The 17,891-nt window shown below is 34.7% G+C and overlaps 2 protein-coding genes across 2 annotated transcripts; both read right to left on the bottom strand.

Annotated features, from left to right (window-relative positions):
- Positions 1-3,358: 3,358 nt before the first annotated feature.
- On the bottom strand, positions 3,359-7,754 carry LOC110455011. Its single transcript, XM_021504886.1, has 3 exons — positions 7,417-7,754; positions 5,888-5,919; positions 3,359-5,098 (listed from the first exon to the last, which is right to left on the bottom strand). The coding sequence occupies exons 1-3, from the start codon at positions 7,694-7,696 to the stop codon at positions 4,508-4,510; spliced, it is 903 nt and encodes a 300-aa protein (XP_021360561.1). The 5' UTR covers positions 7,697-7,754; the 3' UTR covers positions 3,359-4,507.
- A 4,167-nt stretch (positions 7,755-11,921) lies between these two features.
- Positions 11,922-17,230, bottom strand: LOC110455054 (photoreceptor-specific nuclear receptor-like). Its single transcript, XM_021504971.1, has 7 exons — positions 17,045-17,230; positions 15,772-15,875; positions 15,075-15,275; positions 14,624-14,823; positions 13,982-14,222; positions 13,585-13,690; positions 11,922-13,071 (listed from the first exon to the last, which is right to left on the bottom strand). The coding sequence occupies exons 1-7, from the start codon at positions 17,215-17,217 to the stop codon at positions 12,939-12,941; spliced, it is 1,158 nt and encodes a 385-aa protein (XP_021360646.1). The 5' UTR covers positions 17,218-17,230; the 3' UTR covers positions 11,922-12,938.
- Positions 17,231-17,891: the final 661 nt, after the last annotated feature.

Raw genomic sequence — 17,891 nt, 5'->3', positions numbered from 1 at the left:
CTATCAGCCCGTACACTCCTCCTAACCCAGAGATAACTAATAATATGTGTGTTTACTCTAACGGATTACCTTGAATTTCAGTTAACATTGACAGCGACATTACGAATAGAACAGTTATAACAGAAGATTTCTTAGATAACGTACAACATCATGGCGAAGCACAGAAAAATATCAAATCAAAGTAGATAAAAAAAAACTTCAGAGAAAACTTATATGATTTTTGTTCATGTGACATTGTCCATTTCTGACTGTATTTTGACGGTCGATATTCTTCCAGGTACCTAATGTACATTTTGAAGACGTCACGTACAACGTTTAGCCTATTGGTACCGTTATTCACGAGCCTCCTGTTGCTATACATGTTATGAAAGTCGAGTTTGCCGCCAAGGGCTTATAGTCGGTAGAAGCTGACATACCACCAATCTCTACCAAGAGTTATCGTTCCTTAACTCACTAAGTGTAAAGAACGACAGCTCTGGGTATAGATTGACATTCCACCATAATTTAGATTAAAAACTACCGCTACCATTTTCTTAGTTATTCTAAACCCAATGCATGAAAGCTTTTCGATTACAGTTGATGTACAACTTCTAAGTGACTGCCGATCTAAATATTATCCATAATGTTACGCTACAGGAGCTTTCGATAGAGGGTTCGAAGTACCGAGATACTTCTATCAATTTGAATGTGAATTTTGGGTCAAGAGTCTAATGGATTTCGTGAAAGACTACACCCCACAGCAGAGGAAATGACAACAAACAGAATTGGTTTCACTTTCAGCATCCACGTGGGTTTAGACTATAGGGCCCACAGGTGCTCGGGTACTTGAAGTTATGTGATATATTTATATTTAGCACATCACTGTGATAATTAATAATTGGGTTCTAGAATAGATATATAATATTATCTGTTTACGTATCTCACCCCACTAGATATCGCACCCCCTTATACTAATAATGATTTATTAGCATAAGGGGATGCGATATCTAGTGGGATCCGATGTGGAAATCCGAAATGAAAACTAACCACATGTCTATATATTTTTTGACGCCGGTATCAAACCACAATCAACACTTTGTATTTGCTATTCAAAGTACGAACAAAGTATTGTCAGAAAAGTACGAACAAAGGATTGTCAGAAAAGTACGAATTGTGATTCGTGTTTCAGTTGTTCGGGATCTATTTTCTTGTTTCATAATAGTGATAGTGGACACAATAGAACGAAACAAAGTCAACCAATGACACAATGTCGTTATCAGTCGAAATAATTTTCAATACCAATTGTATCGTAATACTTAAGTTTAGATTTTGAAATGCTTTTCACGATAAGTCATTGGTAAAAACACAATTATAACAATAAGTTTGTATAGGTATCAATATAACGTTTTACATTTTAATATACATACCTTTTTGACGGTTAAACATTAGTTTATTATATGAAAACTTTAATACTATAAAATTGACTTTGTCGCTAGTTGTACTCTATACTCAACAACACTAAATGTTAATATGTTGTATTGTTGAGTTATCTGTTGGGATATATGATATTTATCTATGATCTGACGAGGTCAGTTCAAATATGGCCTTAAGTTTTACGTAGCAGTGTACAGTAGCGTACGTTGGACATGGTGATTGTGTTGTACAAAGAATAACTACTGTAATTATTACATGTATCAAATTTTTTAAAAAATCAGCTCTAAAATTGGCATATATAGATGATTAAGAGGACTATGCAGGCTTCATAATTTGTCATGAAAAATAACCTTTGATTTGAAACTTCAGTTTTGGTCCATTTATAAATCTGTGTCTACACAACAAAAGGTAGCTTTTCATGAGGTCTATTGTTTTGTACTCATGTGTATATATTATTAAAATTCCTCCGGAATGACCTATGCTTAAACGTGGGCATTTCTGTTACCGAGTAGGTGATATTTAGTGTAAGACTGCTTTAAAAAAAAAAAAATCTGCGGAGGTCAAATTTTGGGTTTCATTTTTTGGCGTTTTTGCGATGCGGTAACCATGGTTTTCACAAGTCCATAACCTGGAGAAAACTTTTCTGGAAAAAGAATTATTTGTCCATATGTTGATGTGTTGTGCAGGATTGATCCACTATCTATGTTTATCTGTGACATGTCCTCTATTTTTAGAATTAGGCTATTTTTACCTTAACACACTGTTTCACAATCAGTTTTTCGTGGAAACTGTCCGTAAAGCTTTTCCTAAGATCTGACAGTTCTGTGTTTTTTCCTTTTTCCTTTTTATTTGTTTTCGTCAACAATTCGTGGAATTGCTTTGTGGTTGCCTAGTCTACAGATAAATCTATAATTAGATATTTTATCGTTAACATCGTCACGCTCTTTGTTGGTATAACCGTCTTATACGGTGTAAGTAAATGCTTACAAATGTGTATTGTGGTTCATTGGTATGCAATTTAAATATGAAAAAAATCAATAGGAGTTTATTTTATACATTCTTTGAAATATATTTTACTGATAACAACAGTGAATATACAACGCATACACTACAGTAAACGTCCTGGATATTATATAGAAAAGTTTGGATATAGTTTCATTGAGACCTCACACGCTACGTGCATTTATGGGTAAATTATAAATATTCTAGTCAAATTATTTTCACATACATCAATTATACCATAATAGTATTGTGTATTCACAATGGCAATGAAGTCCCCTTAAGCAATAAACTGAATGGTGCGCGCTAGCGCACCATGGTAAGTTTGTCTGTTACACATGTGGCAGTTATACCAGTTGGTCTGCCACATCTATGCAGTTTATTGCTTATATTTATATTTCCGTAATGAGAATTCGCAAAATATAATTTATGTCTTTTCCAACTTTCAAGTTTCCCGCTTATTACCGTCATGTCAGGTCAATATCTAGAACGGCACAAAGATAACAGCTGACGTCACGAGCTTTTTCCCATACAAAATTGAAAAGGCTCCGCAACTTTCCTTTATAATTCATTTGTTTTTAATTTATATATATATCATTTTCTCAATTCATAAAAAAGTAACAATTAACATTTTGTAAGTAACTAATTAAGTGTCGTAAAACATTTTCCGATTGTATTGTGACCTATATCCGGCGCACGCACCAAACGGAAGCCCGCAGTAAACAGGTCAAAGTTATATTTGCAGTCCGGCATGTTGTTGATGTTGATCGTGCAAACGGAGAAGGTTGAATTGGTGAAAAATCCAGGCGTAAAATTGTTTGTTGATCTCACAGACACTTGAGACTGGCAGCTGGTGTTCGGATCAAAGCAGAAGATACCGATAAGTTCGGAAGTGACACTGTTAAGTCGCTCGGAGGTGCAAAGACCAACTTCAGTTATAGTCTCATAAGATGAAGCTGCTATTGGCAGTACTTTAGTAGTAATATAGAAGGGCTTTGCCACACCAAATGTAAATATATTAGCATGGTGACCATAATAAAAACTTTTTACCCTAAATACCAAGGTTTCAGACCTGACGAAAACCGCGATGACTCGCATATCATATAAAATAATTGTAATAAAACCTCCAAACACATCTGACGTATAACTAGTACAGGAAAATAGACACTAGTACTGTATACACGTCTTATATCTATTTAACTATTTATATACTATAACCACATGTTATGTCAATTAAATAGCGTACACGGTTGTGACGTCTTAATTAATGTGTATACTGTATAGATAGGAATGTTTGATTGTGTTGTGATTTTTCTACGCAACTGCGTTAATGTCGAACATAGCATACCTAACAATTCGTCCACATAATTTGAAGATAGCAATGCTCGTGATCAAATCTTAAGAGAGTATCACATGTACCGTTTAACGTCAAAACGTCAAACAATTCGAAATCTAACTGCGTTAGCTTTAATTTCGTTTTGAAACATGACTTTTTCAACGGAATACGTAATGGTTTTATTTAAATATCTACCGTCAGAAGACAGTCAGCAAGTGAGATCGTCCAATGAAAAAAAATAATCTAATATACTTTCTCTGAAGGTTTTTAATATACATTGAATTCATGTTTTTTCTGTTCCATTCTATGAAATTGTCGTTATCTAGGAACTCTTCGATTACAATTGTTCTATTCGTTATGACGCTGTCAATGCTAACTAAAAACCTAGGTAAGAGGTTATAGAAATATATATATATATGTATAATAAAAAGAAATAAACCTCAGCCATAGAGTTCGGAGTCAGAACCCCGACTTCTACACGTTATCCATGCTGTGACGTTGTACAATATTTGATGACAATGCGTTTTATATATAGTGTTAGTGTTTAATCTACATCTATACGCTAATATAAACATTTACATACAACTACATGTATATCAATGCATAAACCAACTCCACACGTCAAATTGTATTATGGTTCAACAATGATAATCAGTGTTCAGTTTTTTCATCGTGAAAATACTTGTCAATTAAGTGTTGACAAAATTGATTGTAAGTATATATTGCTGAATGTAAGTCGTCACCAAATGTATTAAGATACTAATCCCCGAAACTGATTTGAAAGTTCAAGTCGATTATTCCTGTTTGTTGGTATATCTTTATTGCTTGGTTACATTGTTCTTTCACCGTTCGTACCTTTCGCGTTTGCTTTTGCTTTCCGAGAACAGATTTCATTTTTTCGTATTGGTCACAAATTGTTTCCTTCAATATGCAATTTTCTTTTGTTTTTTCCTTTAGTTCTTTCTCCTTTTGCTTTAACTTGCAGTTGAGATCCTCTATCTCAAAGTTCTTGTCGCGGAGACGGAGAAGACGATCATTGTCAGTTTGACGCATTTCTTTCTGTATCTCTTGTAAGTGAGTATAGTCCTCTTTTAAACGTTTCTCATCATCTGAAGAATGTTGAAGCATTCCAAGAGTTCTCTTATTCAACTCATGCAGTTCATGAAGATGTTTCTGATCTTCTTGTCGTAACAACTCCGCTTCTGTCTGTTTCTTTCGTATGTGGGACACGTCCTCTACAATTCTTTTCATCCTTTCTTCGTGTTTCCGTTCAGCATCAGCAAACATTTCTTTCATAGCGTCAAGAATTTCTCCACCAGAAGCACCGGCTGCCGTTGTTGACTCTACCTGCTGCAGAATAAAGATAAAGTGTGTGTCTGTTTATATATTCCCGTTACATGTCTTATCAAAGTAGGCAAGTATTTCTGCTCATATAGTGATAATCGAAATAAAAATCTGTTCAGTGTGATTTATTCAAATTTGTTTTGCTTCAGTTTGAGTTTAGAGTAGAATATTCGAACGGTTTTTTTCACAATTCATTCGTCGTTTTACTTGACCTATCAAATTATTTCAGGAAACTTCCAACTTTTGTTATAAAGTGAGCCCTGTCTTAGAGACCCCGGCTCTAGAGAACACATTGCTACGCCTATAGTTTAACATATCAAGGTACCCAACACTTTTTCTCATTGCAGCATGCCTTTAATCGCTAATTTGTATATGACTTTCCACGTAGTTTAGATCAAATAAGTACATGTACTATAAGAGTAAAAGTAAGGAATGAGCAATAAGTCGGTCTTTATTGAGCCATTTATGACTTTCGTCCTAAAAACATAAATGTAGCTTTCCATGACAGTACAAGAAAAAAACGTTTAGGATTTTCCTGATTACATATAAAAAAAATCACCATCATTTACACATTGTTTGAAATATTACATCCTGTACATCAAATTTGACTAAATTCCTTTTCCTTTCCTCCGTAATAACACTCAAGCCTCTCCTGGTCATGTTATGGATATGTCACGGTTCGCTACGTGTTCGAATTGAAATGAAATTGCAGTTAGAAAATCAATATAATTCATACAATGTAACATCATCTAGACTTGAAATCTTAAACTTATCTCGATTTGTATTCTGGCTTACCTCAGAGTTAACTGTTCTGTTAGGATCCGGCTCTGAAAAGGGAAACCAGTTTTGAAAAGAAACAATTTCAAGTTCTCGGTAACCCATTGTGTTTTTAAATTATAATTGTCATTTTGTTGTAACGTAATATTTAGGATATTGACTGCAGAATATTTACACAAACGCGTACAAGCTACAACACTTATCATTACACAGACTTGTATACCAATTGCCTGTTGACATGTGGTGTAATTGCGTGTCGATGTCCATTGACTAGTGGTTGCTCGCCTACGCACAACCCATAAACCGTACAAAAAGACAACATTGTAAGACTGTTTATCGGTACAGTATGTAAAAGAGCACAAGAAAATATCACAAACTTTCCAGTAGATGCCCAGTGTAAACTCTTTTAATTCCTTGTAAAACCTGTCCTGACTTAAAATGCAGAAGTATGGTGCATGGATTTATACCAAAATATGTTAAGCAGAAAAATCAGATCAGGTAATAGCAATAAGCAGTTTGATTATTTCTCCTTTATTGATAAAGTACATTTGAAATTCTGTAAACATACGCTAGGGATTGGGAAAAGAGCCGTACATCTAGGCTCTAGAGCAGAGCTGGGACATTATCCTATTGAGACCCTTATAAACACTCAAGCATGTGGCTTTTTTTAGTAGAATACTACAAGATTCAGACAATTTTAACCCTTTGATAAAGGAGGCTTATCTATCAAATAAAAAATTACATGAAAATGGCACATATACCTGGTTTAGTAATGTTAATGATATGACATTAGACAATGATTTACATCAAATTATACAGGATCCTGACGCATTGTGCAGTAATTACCAACATAAAATTAAAACCAAACAAAATATAAAAAAGAAATATGAGATAAGATTCTTTAATAAACTAAAAAATTTAAACGAGAGTAATAAATTATTCATGTATAAAGACTTAAAGATGGAGTATATCACTGAAAAATACCTTAACATTAACAGTAGTAATTTAAGGAAAATGTTTGCTTCATTTCGTTTATGTGACCACAAGCTGGAGCTAGCCATGGGGCGTCTCAAAAGTATACCAAGAGCCCAAAGACTCTGTAAAAAATGAAGTACACTTCTTTTTTCACTGTTCCCTTAATGAATCTGCCAGAAAATAATATGTCCAAAAATGCATTCCTCATACCAATGATGTTACCTTAGATACCAATTATTTGACCTCAATATTATCTACAAACAACTCGCAGTTTAATCTGGACTCTTGCTTATTCAATAAACAGTCTCTAGAACTGAGGAGAGTGGGCTTGCTGACAGTATAAGGTATGGACTTTGCAGCTAAAAATGTTTAAATCAAATTTTCTATTTGAAGCTATGTTAATTTTATAAGAAATATAAGCAATCACTCTGCGACTTTTCTACATGTACATGTCTATGTATGTATTTCACTGTGTTTTACTATTTTGCCTTCAAACTACTTTGTAGTTATAAATGTGCAAATATTTGTTTTGAATTTGAATTAAAGTTTATGTCAGGTTTATGCAATATTACCTTTTCTTTCCATAGTTTCCACCAAATCATGCAATCCTTCTGCCTTCAATGCGGTCTTAAACGTACTGTAAGCCAGTGTGTGCCCTGATGACGTCAGAACAGAAATAAATTCACTGAATTGTTTGTGTCGGTCTGAAATTTGGTCAAATTGTGCAAGAAACTCGAACTTCAATACGCCATTCTCGATCAGTAGATGTAGTATTGGATGGATACTGACCATGACACTTTCTCTCAGCACGGTCAAGTTCTGAATAATCTTGCCTTTGTCCTCTTCATTCATGATTACACTTTGTAGATCGTATATGGATCTTGACTGCGAAGTCGCTCTCGATCGGAGCCTTTTTACTCAGATATCACTACGTGATTTGCAGTTAAATATATTTACTTGAGTATCTTCAGCGGATGATTAAATATTTCAAAAGTTCCGATATCTCAAAAATTGTTTAATTCGTATAATGATAAGATTGTTTGGCACAAAGCGGTATACATGATCCCAATAATTATTTATATCGATTAATAATATCAAAACAAAACTATTAAAGGAACTATGTTTCAAAGGAAGAAGGAAGTTATAAACTTGAGCATGTGTATACATTTCATGTCCTTAAATCTGCTTTTAAACACTCGAAATGTATGCATATGAAAATATCGCTTTGGAATGATCTTTATCGTGAATAGAATTACTCGCATCATTAGCGGCGTGCTACAAAATAATTATCGCTTCAGTGTTGTATGTTCACGTAATATTACGCTAAGCGAAAACAGACATGTACTATGTTTTTCAGAGATGACTTCCCAGACAATGTGTTTTGATCATTGTACATGTGTACAAAGAAAATTCATTTGGTATTTATGAGTTTAATTATTTGATTTCGTCGTATTTGAACGTTTAAAGATGGCAGTTTTTTTAACGGATTTGTTCAATAACGATAAAGATATAATCAATACATTTGCGTGTATCCTGTTGGAATATATAACGAGGGTAAGAAGTGTTGAAATTTTTTTTAACAAAAGCTTCTTCAGCCCAAATCAATTACGTTCGAGCTACGTTTAATTCGCTTCCTGTATATGTATAACAAACATTGATATTATGAAAGGTACAAGTAAACCTGTTAACAGTGGCCTTTGGAAACTGGCTTGGAGACTTCATAAACTAAAGGTGATATGTCACAAATATGTGTCTTTAAGCCTATCGGTGATGAGGCACAAATACGTGTCCAAAAGCCTATTGGTGATGAGGCACAAATAAGTCCTAAAGCCTATTAGTGATGAGACACAAATATGTCTTAAAGCCTATTGGTGATGAGGCACAACTATAGCTTAAAGCCTATTGGTGATGAGACTCAAATATGTCCTAAAGCCTATTGGTGATGAGGCACAAGTATGTATTAAAGCCTATTGGTGATGCGGCACAAATATGTGTCTTAAAGCCTATATGTGATGAGGCACAATATGTCTTATAGCCTATTGGTGATGAGGCACAAATATGTCTTATAGCCTATTGGTGATGAGGCACAAATATGTCCTAAAGCCTATTGGTGATTGGCACAACTATAGCTTAAAGCCTATTGGTGATGAGGCACAAATATGTGTCTTAAAGCCTATTGGTGATGAGGCACAAATAGGTGTCTTAAAGCCTATATGTGATGAGGCACAAATAAGTGTCTTAAAGCGTACAGGTGGTGTGCCTCTCTAAACTTATTCGTACCGATATTCACGCGCCTCCTGTTACTCTACATTTCATGAAAGTCGAGTTTGCCGATGAGGGGTTAGATGCCATTACATCATTTATAGCCGACACCACGAGTCGGTAGAAGCGAACATGCTACCATACTTTAAGTAAAAACAGGACCACTGTCATTTTTCATAGTTATTCATAACCAAAAGCTTGCAAGCATTTTAGTTACAGTTAAGATGACATTAGAATAACTTTTCCTGCAGCATATATTTCCGTTTTACGTTTCCTTACACCTATATATATGATCCATTTGGACACGTAGTAACTGATGATCTAAATATTGTCAATAATGTAACGCTACGAGAGCTTCTGATAAAAGGTTCGAAGTATCGAGAGAACACTTTTATCAACTTAAATGCTAATTTCAAGAGGCTATTGAATTCCGTTAAAGACTATTTCCGATAGTGGATAATCACTTTTAGCGTGGGTTTAGTCTATCTGTACCAACATTATAAAGAGGTAGCAGGAAATCCAAAATGAAAAACGAATCACAAGTCTGGATTTTTTGACGCCGATATCAAACAACAATCAATGTTTGCATATGAGATAAAGCAAAGTACGAACAAACCATAGGCAGAAAAGTACGAATCAAAGTACGAATTGGTATTCGATTTTCTGTTATTTTAATTTATAATTTTTATAATAGAGTTTCTTCCCTTGGACTGTACTGTGCACATGAAATGGTATTGTACAAAGTACAAACTAAAAACGGAAAAATTGACTGTCATAATATTTGCATTCTATTTTGAATATTTTAGGAACATGATGATTTTTTTTTTATTAAGATATATTCATAGGACAAAATGTACAGTTTAATGATGATCTACTGTTTCGTCCCAATCTTGTCCGCTCTTATGTTTTGGACTGGAAGCTGTAAATTTGTATTCTATTCCCGGTTAAACAATAGACCGAAACAAAGTCAAGAATTTATACATTGTAGTACATGGATATCAGTCGAACTAATATTAAACAACAATCAATCGTATTACACTGAAGTGTAGATATTGTTTTGATTTTCACGATAAATCGTTGGTATAAACACGATTTAATTAGTATTAGTATTATTATGTAGGCTTTTATATGTATCAAAAGAATGTATTACATTTAAATAATAGAAAGGTTTTTGACAATTAAACACAAGTTTATTTAAACCTTTATGTTGTAATATTGACATTGACTCTAGCAGTCCTTTTACTCAACAACACTAAATATTAATATTGAGTTATATGTAAGGTTATAAAATATTCATCTGTGATCTGACGAAGTCAATTAAGATATCACCTCAATGTTTCAGCTTACTCACTATATCGTGGAACCTGTCCGTAAAACTCCTCCTTGGAACTGACAGTTCTGTGTTATTTCTTTTCGATTTTTATTTGTTTTCGTCAACAATTCGTGGAATTGCTTTGTGGTTGCCTAGTCTACAGATAAATCTATAATTAGATATTTGATCGTTAATATCGTCACGCTCTTTGTTGGTATTACCGACTTGTACGGTGTCAGTAAATACTTACAAATGTGTATTGTGGTTGATTAAGTATAAAAACATTCAATAGGAATTTGTCAAATACAATCTTAGACCAATTTTTCGCTATTCAAATATTCAATTTTCCTCCATCTTATTCAGTGGTTAGATTTTTAACTAATTGTTCTGTGGCAAAATGTGGAGGGAAGTGAGTTGTTTATAACTAGCGATAAGTTGTTATACTGTTTAGGTGCAACTTATCGAGGTAAGGAAATGATCGCAGCGTGTTTATCGCATTGAATAAATTAGCTGAATTCATACCCGCGATATATATAAAGCTTTATAAAATACACATATGATAGCTATATTTTCAATTATAGTATATCAGTTCTATCTTCTTGTAATATGATGTATATGTGCATGTAACTGTTCTGTTTCACTGTGTATTGATAAAGGAGCGGATCGCTTCGAAAATTTGGCAACCTTAACTTGTCCACACTGTTGGAATTACTTCTTTGCCCCATTTACTATATATATATATATATATATATATATATATATTAGAACCATCGCCAACGCGAACATTTCATACCGCGATGAGTTTGAAGAGTCAAAACGCAAACACGAGAGAATACCCTTTCTCACATTACATTGACAAAGTAAAATGGTGTCATGGATAAAGGCAAAGCATTGTCAACCTGATTTGATAATCATATGTATGATTTTTAGTGATAAAATATCTATTTTACAATTATTAGCTTACTTACAAATGGAGAGAATCAAAACTTATTCAAACGTTATTATTAAATACACACACAATATTTCATGGATACTATGCTTTATTGTTTCGTGGTTAACAAACTCTGGTATTGCTTGTCCTCAATAACTCAATCTCGGGTAAGGTGAAATGCATTTTCGCATTATGAAACACACATGAAATAATAAAGCGTATTTGTTGTCAATACTGGACTCAGTTCTTCATCCTACGGTCTTCGCATCAAAAGATTTGTAATCACGCATTAATAAATAGTTTAAAATGTTGGCATCCTTTCATTATTGACACTAAATGTATGTGATACTGACATATGTTTTGTTTTCTAAATCATAACATGACATTGTTAGTTATTGAAAGAAGTTTAAGACGATGTATTAGGTTTGCATATGAATAGATATACACATGTAACTTTTTCTTTTGGTATTCTCGTTTGTGGTCTTCTTTTCAGTAGATTAACGACTTATCCAGTTATTTACGTAACAAACTACTACAGTACATGAGTAAGTCTAACACTTGTGATATTGCATATTTTAATAGAGATTTGGCGTATATACAACATATAGATAGTAAAACAATGTATAATTCTACATCAACTGACAGCTCAGATTTTACATCAGTTTAGCTGCCTTTTCCCATGCTACTGAATGGTTGGTTTAATTTTATATTAGATTTATATAAAACAATGTCATAATACTAATTTTGGAATTCAGATGTCAAATATATACAACTCATACACTACAGTGAACCTCCTGGATATCATATAAAAAAGAGTTTGGATCTAGTTCTACTGAGATTTCCCACACTACGTGCATTTAAGGGTATATACATATTCTAGTTCAATTAATTTCACATATATCCACTATACCATAATAGTATGGTTTATTCACAATGCCAATGCAGTCCCCATTAGCATGGTGACGATAATTCAAAACCTGTTACCCTAGATACAGAAGTATCACACCAAAACGGTGATGACTCATATACAGTATCATATAAAACAATTGTAATATAACTTCCAAACATGTGTGATGTTTAAAACTAGTAACGTATTTTGACACTGTATGCACGTCTTATTCCTGAAAAAAACTCTTTATATATTATAACCACGTGTTATGTCATTTATACACTGTACACGGATGTGATGTCTTAATCAAATCATGTGTATACTGTATAGATGGTAACGTCTGCGCTACTTCTATTTTCGCGTTTTTGACTGTGTTAAGATTTTCGAACGCAATTTTGCTAATGAAGTATACCGCATACATAACAACTTTTCCACAGAAAATAGAAATGCTCGTATTCAAAGCTGTAGACAGTATCATATGCCGCGTATTACCTCAAAACACCAAACTATATACAATAACAATATAAAACTAGACTTGTAAACGATTGGGGTTCTGTCCTACATTCGAGCAAAGTCTGTGGGTCAGGTAATAGTTGTGCTGTTATTGGAAACCTAAGCTACGGTGGCTTAATTTCTTAGCTGAGAAAATGGATTTTTTTGTTATACATGTAGTCATCCATCAATATTAATTAAAGTCTTTTTAACTTTTGAACATGTCACATAACAACTTCTCCATCGGCGTGTTGCCTATTGTTCTTCCGAAAAATATTTTCTCCACTTTGTCGGGCAAGACGAACTTCAGACCAGGGAGCATGAGGAGCAGGCGGCCAAACCTGAAGTTTAAAAAAAATCACAAATTTTAATGCAAACCAGACGTAGATTTTAAAGATAGTAAATAGGAAGGTATCATCTTTTTCATCTTATTTATTTTAAATATTGGCACAAAAATTACACAATCAACGAGGACTGACAAATTAATTTCTCACTACGATTGTACACAACGCAACATCCACTGTAGTTTTGTTGTCGATGCTTCAATAGAATCGGAAATAAAAAGTCATCAGAAATGTATGACTCATATATCAAAAACAACAAAAATTGTCCTATCAAGAAAAGCCGTGGAAGTAAGTACCAACACATGTGTTGTGATATCAGTAACTGTCTTAGTTAACATGGTTTGACTTTCTACATCAACAAAGAAATTATTCAAGTAAGTGCTTAATAATCTCTTTTTAAACATATACTTGTATACAAAACATTACCAAAACAATTTCAAATGAACAATTTTGAATGTAAAAATGTGTTTTGCCTTGAATGTTGTTCAATGATGGGTTATTAAACCTCACCTGATTGGTTGTGTCGGATGATGTGCCCGGATGTGCTGTCCAAGCATGATTTGCGCCTGATCCTGTAAATTCTCCACTTGTATGGGATCCTTCAGTCCTCGGGTCTCTGTGACCAACATAAATCAGTGTTAGCAAACCAGGTAGGACCAAATATAATCGAGATTGACATTAATCAAATACTTCAATATCCGAACAATGTTTTCCAAAAATGGCCTTACATTCATGACTGGTGCAGTTTTAACTTCATAAAATGGTCTATTAGTGGTATACAAAATTATACTTTCTATTACATTAAAAGACACATAATTAACATTTTTTCTAAGCCTTTGATTACTTTTAGTTTAGATACAACGAATATTGTTCGATACACGTCTAATGTTAAACACAGATAACCTACCGGGTTTAAACAATGCTATGGCCTTCAGACAAGCAAATTCCGCTGGATCAACTTGAACTGATTTGAACCGTGCGAAGACCTCTCGAAGCAGCCGAATATCGGAGAAACCTGTCTTTCCATTGGTTGATGCGTTGTGCATGTGATCCTGGGTAGCCAATAGTGGCGACGCTTCCATTGGCATTGACCATTGAATAGCACAAAGAAGGAAAAGCTCGCTCCACGCCTCTTCAAGTAGTATAACCTATAAAAAGTGGTAAATATACATTAATCAAACAACATTTTCCGATAAAAGAATTTGCATATCATAGAGTTTTGCTTAGAGCTTCTTTTCTTTGGCAGTTCAATTTTTTCGATGGACCTCATCTCATACGTTTTAGAAATGTGTATCACTTCATCAAATCTAGCAACGTATTTTGAATTGTGATTTTATGTTTTGTATTTTTGTCCATATGGATCTATATTTCATTGTAATCATGAATTGTAAGTGTACGACAGGAGAAGGCTATGATAGGTTGTAATGATTTGTGTGTAATCACAGGTTCATATTGAATATATTTGAAAAATAAACCAAACAGTGATTATATCATATTGCAAGAGATGATACATTAGAGTGATTACTTCGTTACAGGAAATCCTACTAACCTGATCTCGGAAAGGGAGGTTAGCGAAGGAGGGAAGGTTCCGTGCCCAGCGGACTGCCATAAAAAGGAGTCTGGCGGAACACTCATACATCGTCTCCTGTCCGGGGTTAAAGATAGAAGCTTCGTGGTAAGGTGTCGTCTGCTGACAAGGGGCAGACGTCTCGTGATCCACACTGGTTACATCTATGGTCTCCTCGTGAGCTAAGATAAAATAACCTGATTTTCAATTCTTCTTGAATACATATAATGAACCAAATATCAAATATATCGTCTTTGCATTGCTTTATAGATGTGCGTATAAGGAATGTGCAGTCTGTTTTACATTAACTGACGTGTACACTACACAGTGACTGTCTATTTGTTTGTTCACTATCAATTGTTAACAAATATCTAAATGGTAACAAAGAGACATTTTCAATGTTTGTCTGAGACGGCTGCCATTTTATGTGTACCTCCATCGTCTGGTTCCATTTTAGCGTTGTTTTCCGCTGTCATCAGACCGGAAGCGAACCTGTGATTGGCTGCAGGACTAAATGCCGGATGTGTGGCGGACACAGTTGCCGAGTTATGACACAAGGTATGGTCAGCGTCCCCAATAAGCTGGTCGTGGCGAATCTGGGCTGTGTTGCGGGGCTGGCGTTCATTTTGTACAGCTATAGGTAGAGAAATAGCTATTAAAAAAAGTATGTCTTTAAATCAACTGCATTATTTGAAACTTAATTTACATTCACTTTTCTACTGAATAATATGTAATGAATGAAATCAATTCTTTATGAGAAATTCAATACAGATAACGAGGGTTGTACATGCACTTACATGTATCATAGTATTGTAAACGGTTTTATGTCAAAGGTATTGTTATTTTACCGCCTTTCTTTGCAATTTCTATACTGTGAGTGCTAATAAATGAATACGCTAGTACGTTTATATTTTAATGTAAGTACTGGTAGAGTGCATTGAAATGTACTGAAGAAGTCTTTTTATTGTGAAATATGTATTATGTTCAAGGATTATAACAACTTTAAATGCCTTTCATCTGACTAATTACATAAGTAATGCTTTATCCTCTCAAATTCTTTCTTCCGTGTGTTCTATAGTACATGTAACCATATATTGTGGAAGTGCCAGATACATTTTAATAACACTTACCATCCTTGTTCATGCCCATATTCATGCATTTTTTGAGGCGACAGGCCTGACACTGGTTCCTGTGGGCCTTATCTACCACGCACATCCCCGTCCCTGCTTGGCACCTGGTAAGTAATATAGGTCAATTAATGGATTTTAACAGGTGATTGTTAATGAGATATACTAGTGGCTTGTTAATTGAGGATAACAGTGGATTGTTGACAGGACATAACCACGGATCATTGATTAGAGGAGATAATAAATCGGTTATGCTAGATCGCTAATAAGGCATTGACGTTGAAATAAATCCTGGTAGATTGAAGGGGTGGATTGCGAAGTGGTAGTAACTGTTCATAGCAATAATACGATTGTTAATTAAAGAAACATTTCTTTGAGGTTGTCAGAGAGTACGATTTAATTGTGTGTACGAGTAAATTGTGTGTACGAGTAAATTGTGTAAATCGTGATAAAAAGAGTTAGACGATTGATTATTACAGAAATAGTTACAAAATAAACATGAAGAAGGCAATGGTATATAGATGCAAATAATTGATCATTTTAAACAACAAGGGGATGTCCCAGTCTGTAAATAAGATATAGAAGATTATCAGCAATGTCGTATTACTGTATCTCTGATCTCGGATACCAGACTAGACCAGGACCACAACACTGCATGCACCACGTCTGGTTATCCTTACTCGAAAGAAATGGCACATAATCCAGTGTCATATCAAAAAGCACTGTTTACTTGTATGATACATCCGAAAGTGCAAGATTTTGATGTAGATGCAAAACACAAGCTTTTATATGACACTCACTGTGATCGGAGACGCAATACTTGTAATGCGTTCCAAAATATCATATTGAGACCTGTCTGTGGAAACACGTGTTTTGTCAAGGTAGCAGTCACTTTGAGAGATAGTGTATTATTTACAACCAGAAAGCCGAAAAAAATAAGCTAGGGAGATGAATAATTAATGTGTTTCATGAAAATTCTTGTAAGTACTGTCTCATGTTCACACGAAAAATAGTGATGTGAAAGGTTTGTAGATTTATATTTGTGTAAATATAACTCTAGAACGAGTGTTATAGATGTGCCGGGAAATAATTAACGTAACTTGTCAGGGTACAATAAAATATGTTTAAATCAGTCAAAAGGAACATTACTTACCAGGGTTTACAGAAGAACATTAGATGCAAGAATCGACAAAAATGTACATATTATAGTAGAATGGAATGACCGAGGAACATTAATTACTACTGTTAATAGCAATTAATATATGACATAACGTACCTGTAAATTAGCTTTCGTCTGACACTCCGCTTAAAGAATCCACTACAGCCGTTACATGCCAGAATTCCATAATGTTTACCACTAGACGTGTCCCCACATACCACACAGACCAGCCCGGGGGAGTTTCTCTTGATAGGCCCCATCCCTGGGCTCAGAGGGCATCCCATATTCATTGTAGGCGTGTTTGCTGATACGGAGAGTGACGGGGATGGCGAGTGTGATACCATTATGGCAGGAGGCGAACGTGATGGAGACATGGGTCGCATACCTGGGAATGAGAAAATGCAGTTCTTCTTATATGTATTCGAGAAATATATAATAATAAATATTATAAACTTTCCTGTTTGAATTTTTTTATTTTGAAACATTATTCGTGTCTCTGAGGAAACAAACTGTCCTCGATATAACCATGACCACAAAGAGATAGTCAATCTTCCGGCAAGATCCCAGTCTTCTGACAAGTCTAGCGGACTGATAGTCGGTCTACCGACGAGATCCCAGTCTTCTGACAAGTCTAGCGGACTGATAATCGGTCTACCGTCAATATCCCTGTCTTATGACAAGTCAAGCGGACTGATAGTCGGTCTACCGTCAAGATCCCAGTCTTATGACAAGTCTAGCGGACTGATAATCGGTCTACCGTCATTATCCCTGTCTTATGACAAGTCTAGCGGACTGATTGTCGGTCTACTGACGAGATCCCAGACTTCTGACAAGTCTAGCGGACTGATTGTCGGTCTACCGTCAATATCCCAGACTTCTGACAAGTCTAATAGTCTAGCGATTAAGTTTGCCTAACCTTATTGTGTACAATCACCTCGCACTGTTTCAAAAAAACCACGAATAA

The sequence above is a fragment of the Mizuhopecten yessoensis genome, unplaced genomic scaffold, assembly GCF_002113885.1.
Source record: "Mizuhopecten yessoensis strain PY_sf001 unplaced genomic scaffold, ASM211388v2 scaffold8123, whole genome shotgun sequence".
Classification (NCBI taxonomy): domain Eukaryota; kingdom Metazoa; phylum Mollusca; class Bivalvia; order Pectinida; family Pectinidae; genus Mizuhopecten; species Mizuhopecten yessoensis.
This window is presented reverse-complemented; position numbering and strand designations above follow the sequence as displayed.

What these genes read in the sequence shown, in the direction of transcription:
- LOC110455011 (XM_021504886.1), bottom strand. Translation starts at nt 7,696, where the DNA reads ATGAATGAAGAGGACAAAGGCAAGATTATTCAGAACTTGACCGTGCTG. An exon ending in GGAAACTATGGAAAGAAAAG is followed by an intron (nt 5,920 to 7,416) that starts GTAATATTGCAT and finishes TTCCCTTTTCAG; the next exon opens with AGCCGGATCCTAACAGAACA. An exon ending in ACAGAACAGTTAACTCTGAG is followed by an intron (nt 5,099 to 5,887) that starts GTAAGCCAGAAT and finishes TTTATTCTGCAG; the next exon opens with CAGGTAGAGTCAACAACGGC.
- LOC110455054 (XM_021504971.1), bottom strand. Translation starts at nt 17,217, where the DNA reads ATGAATATGGGATGCCCTCTGAGCCCAGGGATGGGGCCTATCAAGAGA. An exon ending in ACCTCCCTTTCCGAGATCAG is followed by an intron (nt 14,223 to 14,623) that starts GTTAGTAGGATT and finishes CACTTTTTATAG; the next exon opens with GTTATACTACTTGAAGAGGC. An exon ending in CATAGCATTGTTTAAACCCG is followed by an intron (nt 13,691 to 13,981) that starts GTAGGTTATCTG and finishes TGTTGGTCACAG; the next exon opens with AGACCCGAGGACTGAAGGAT.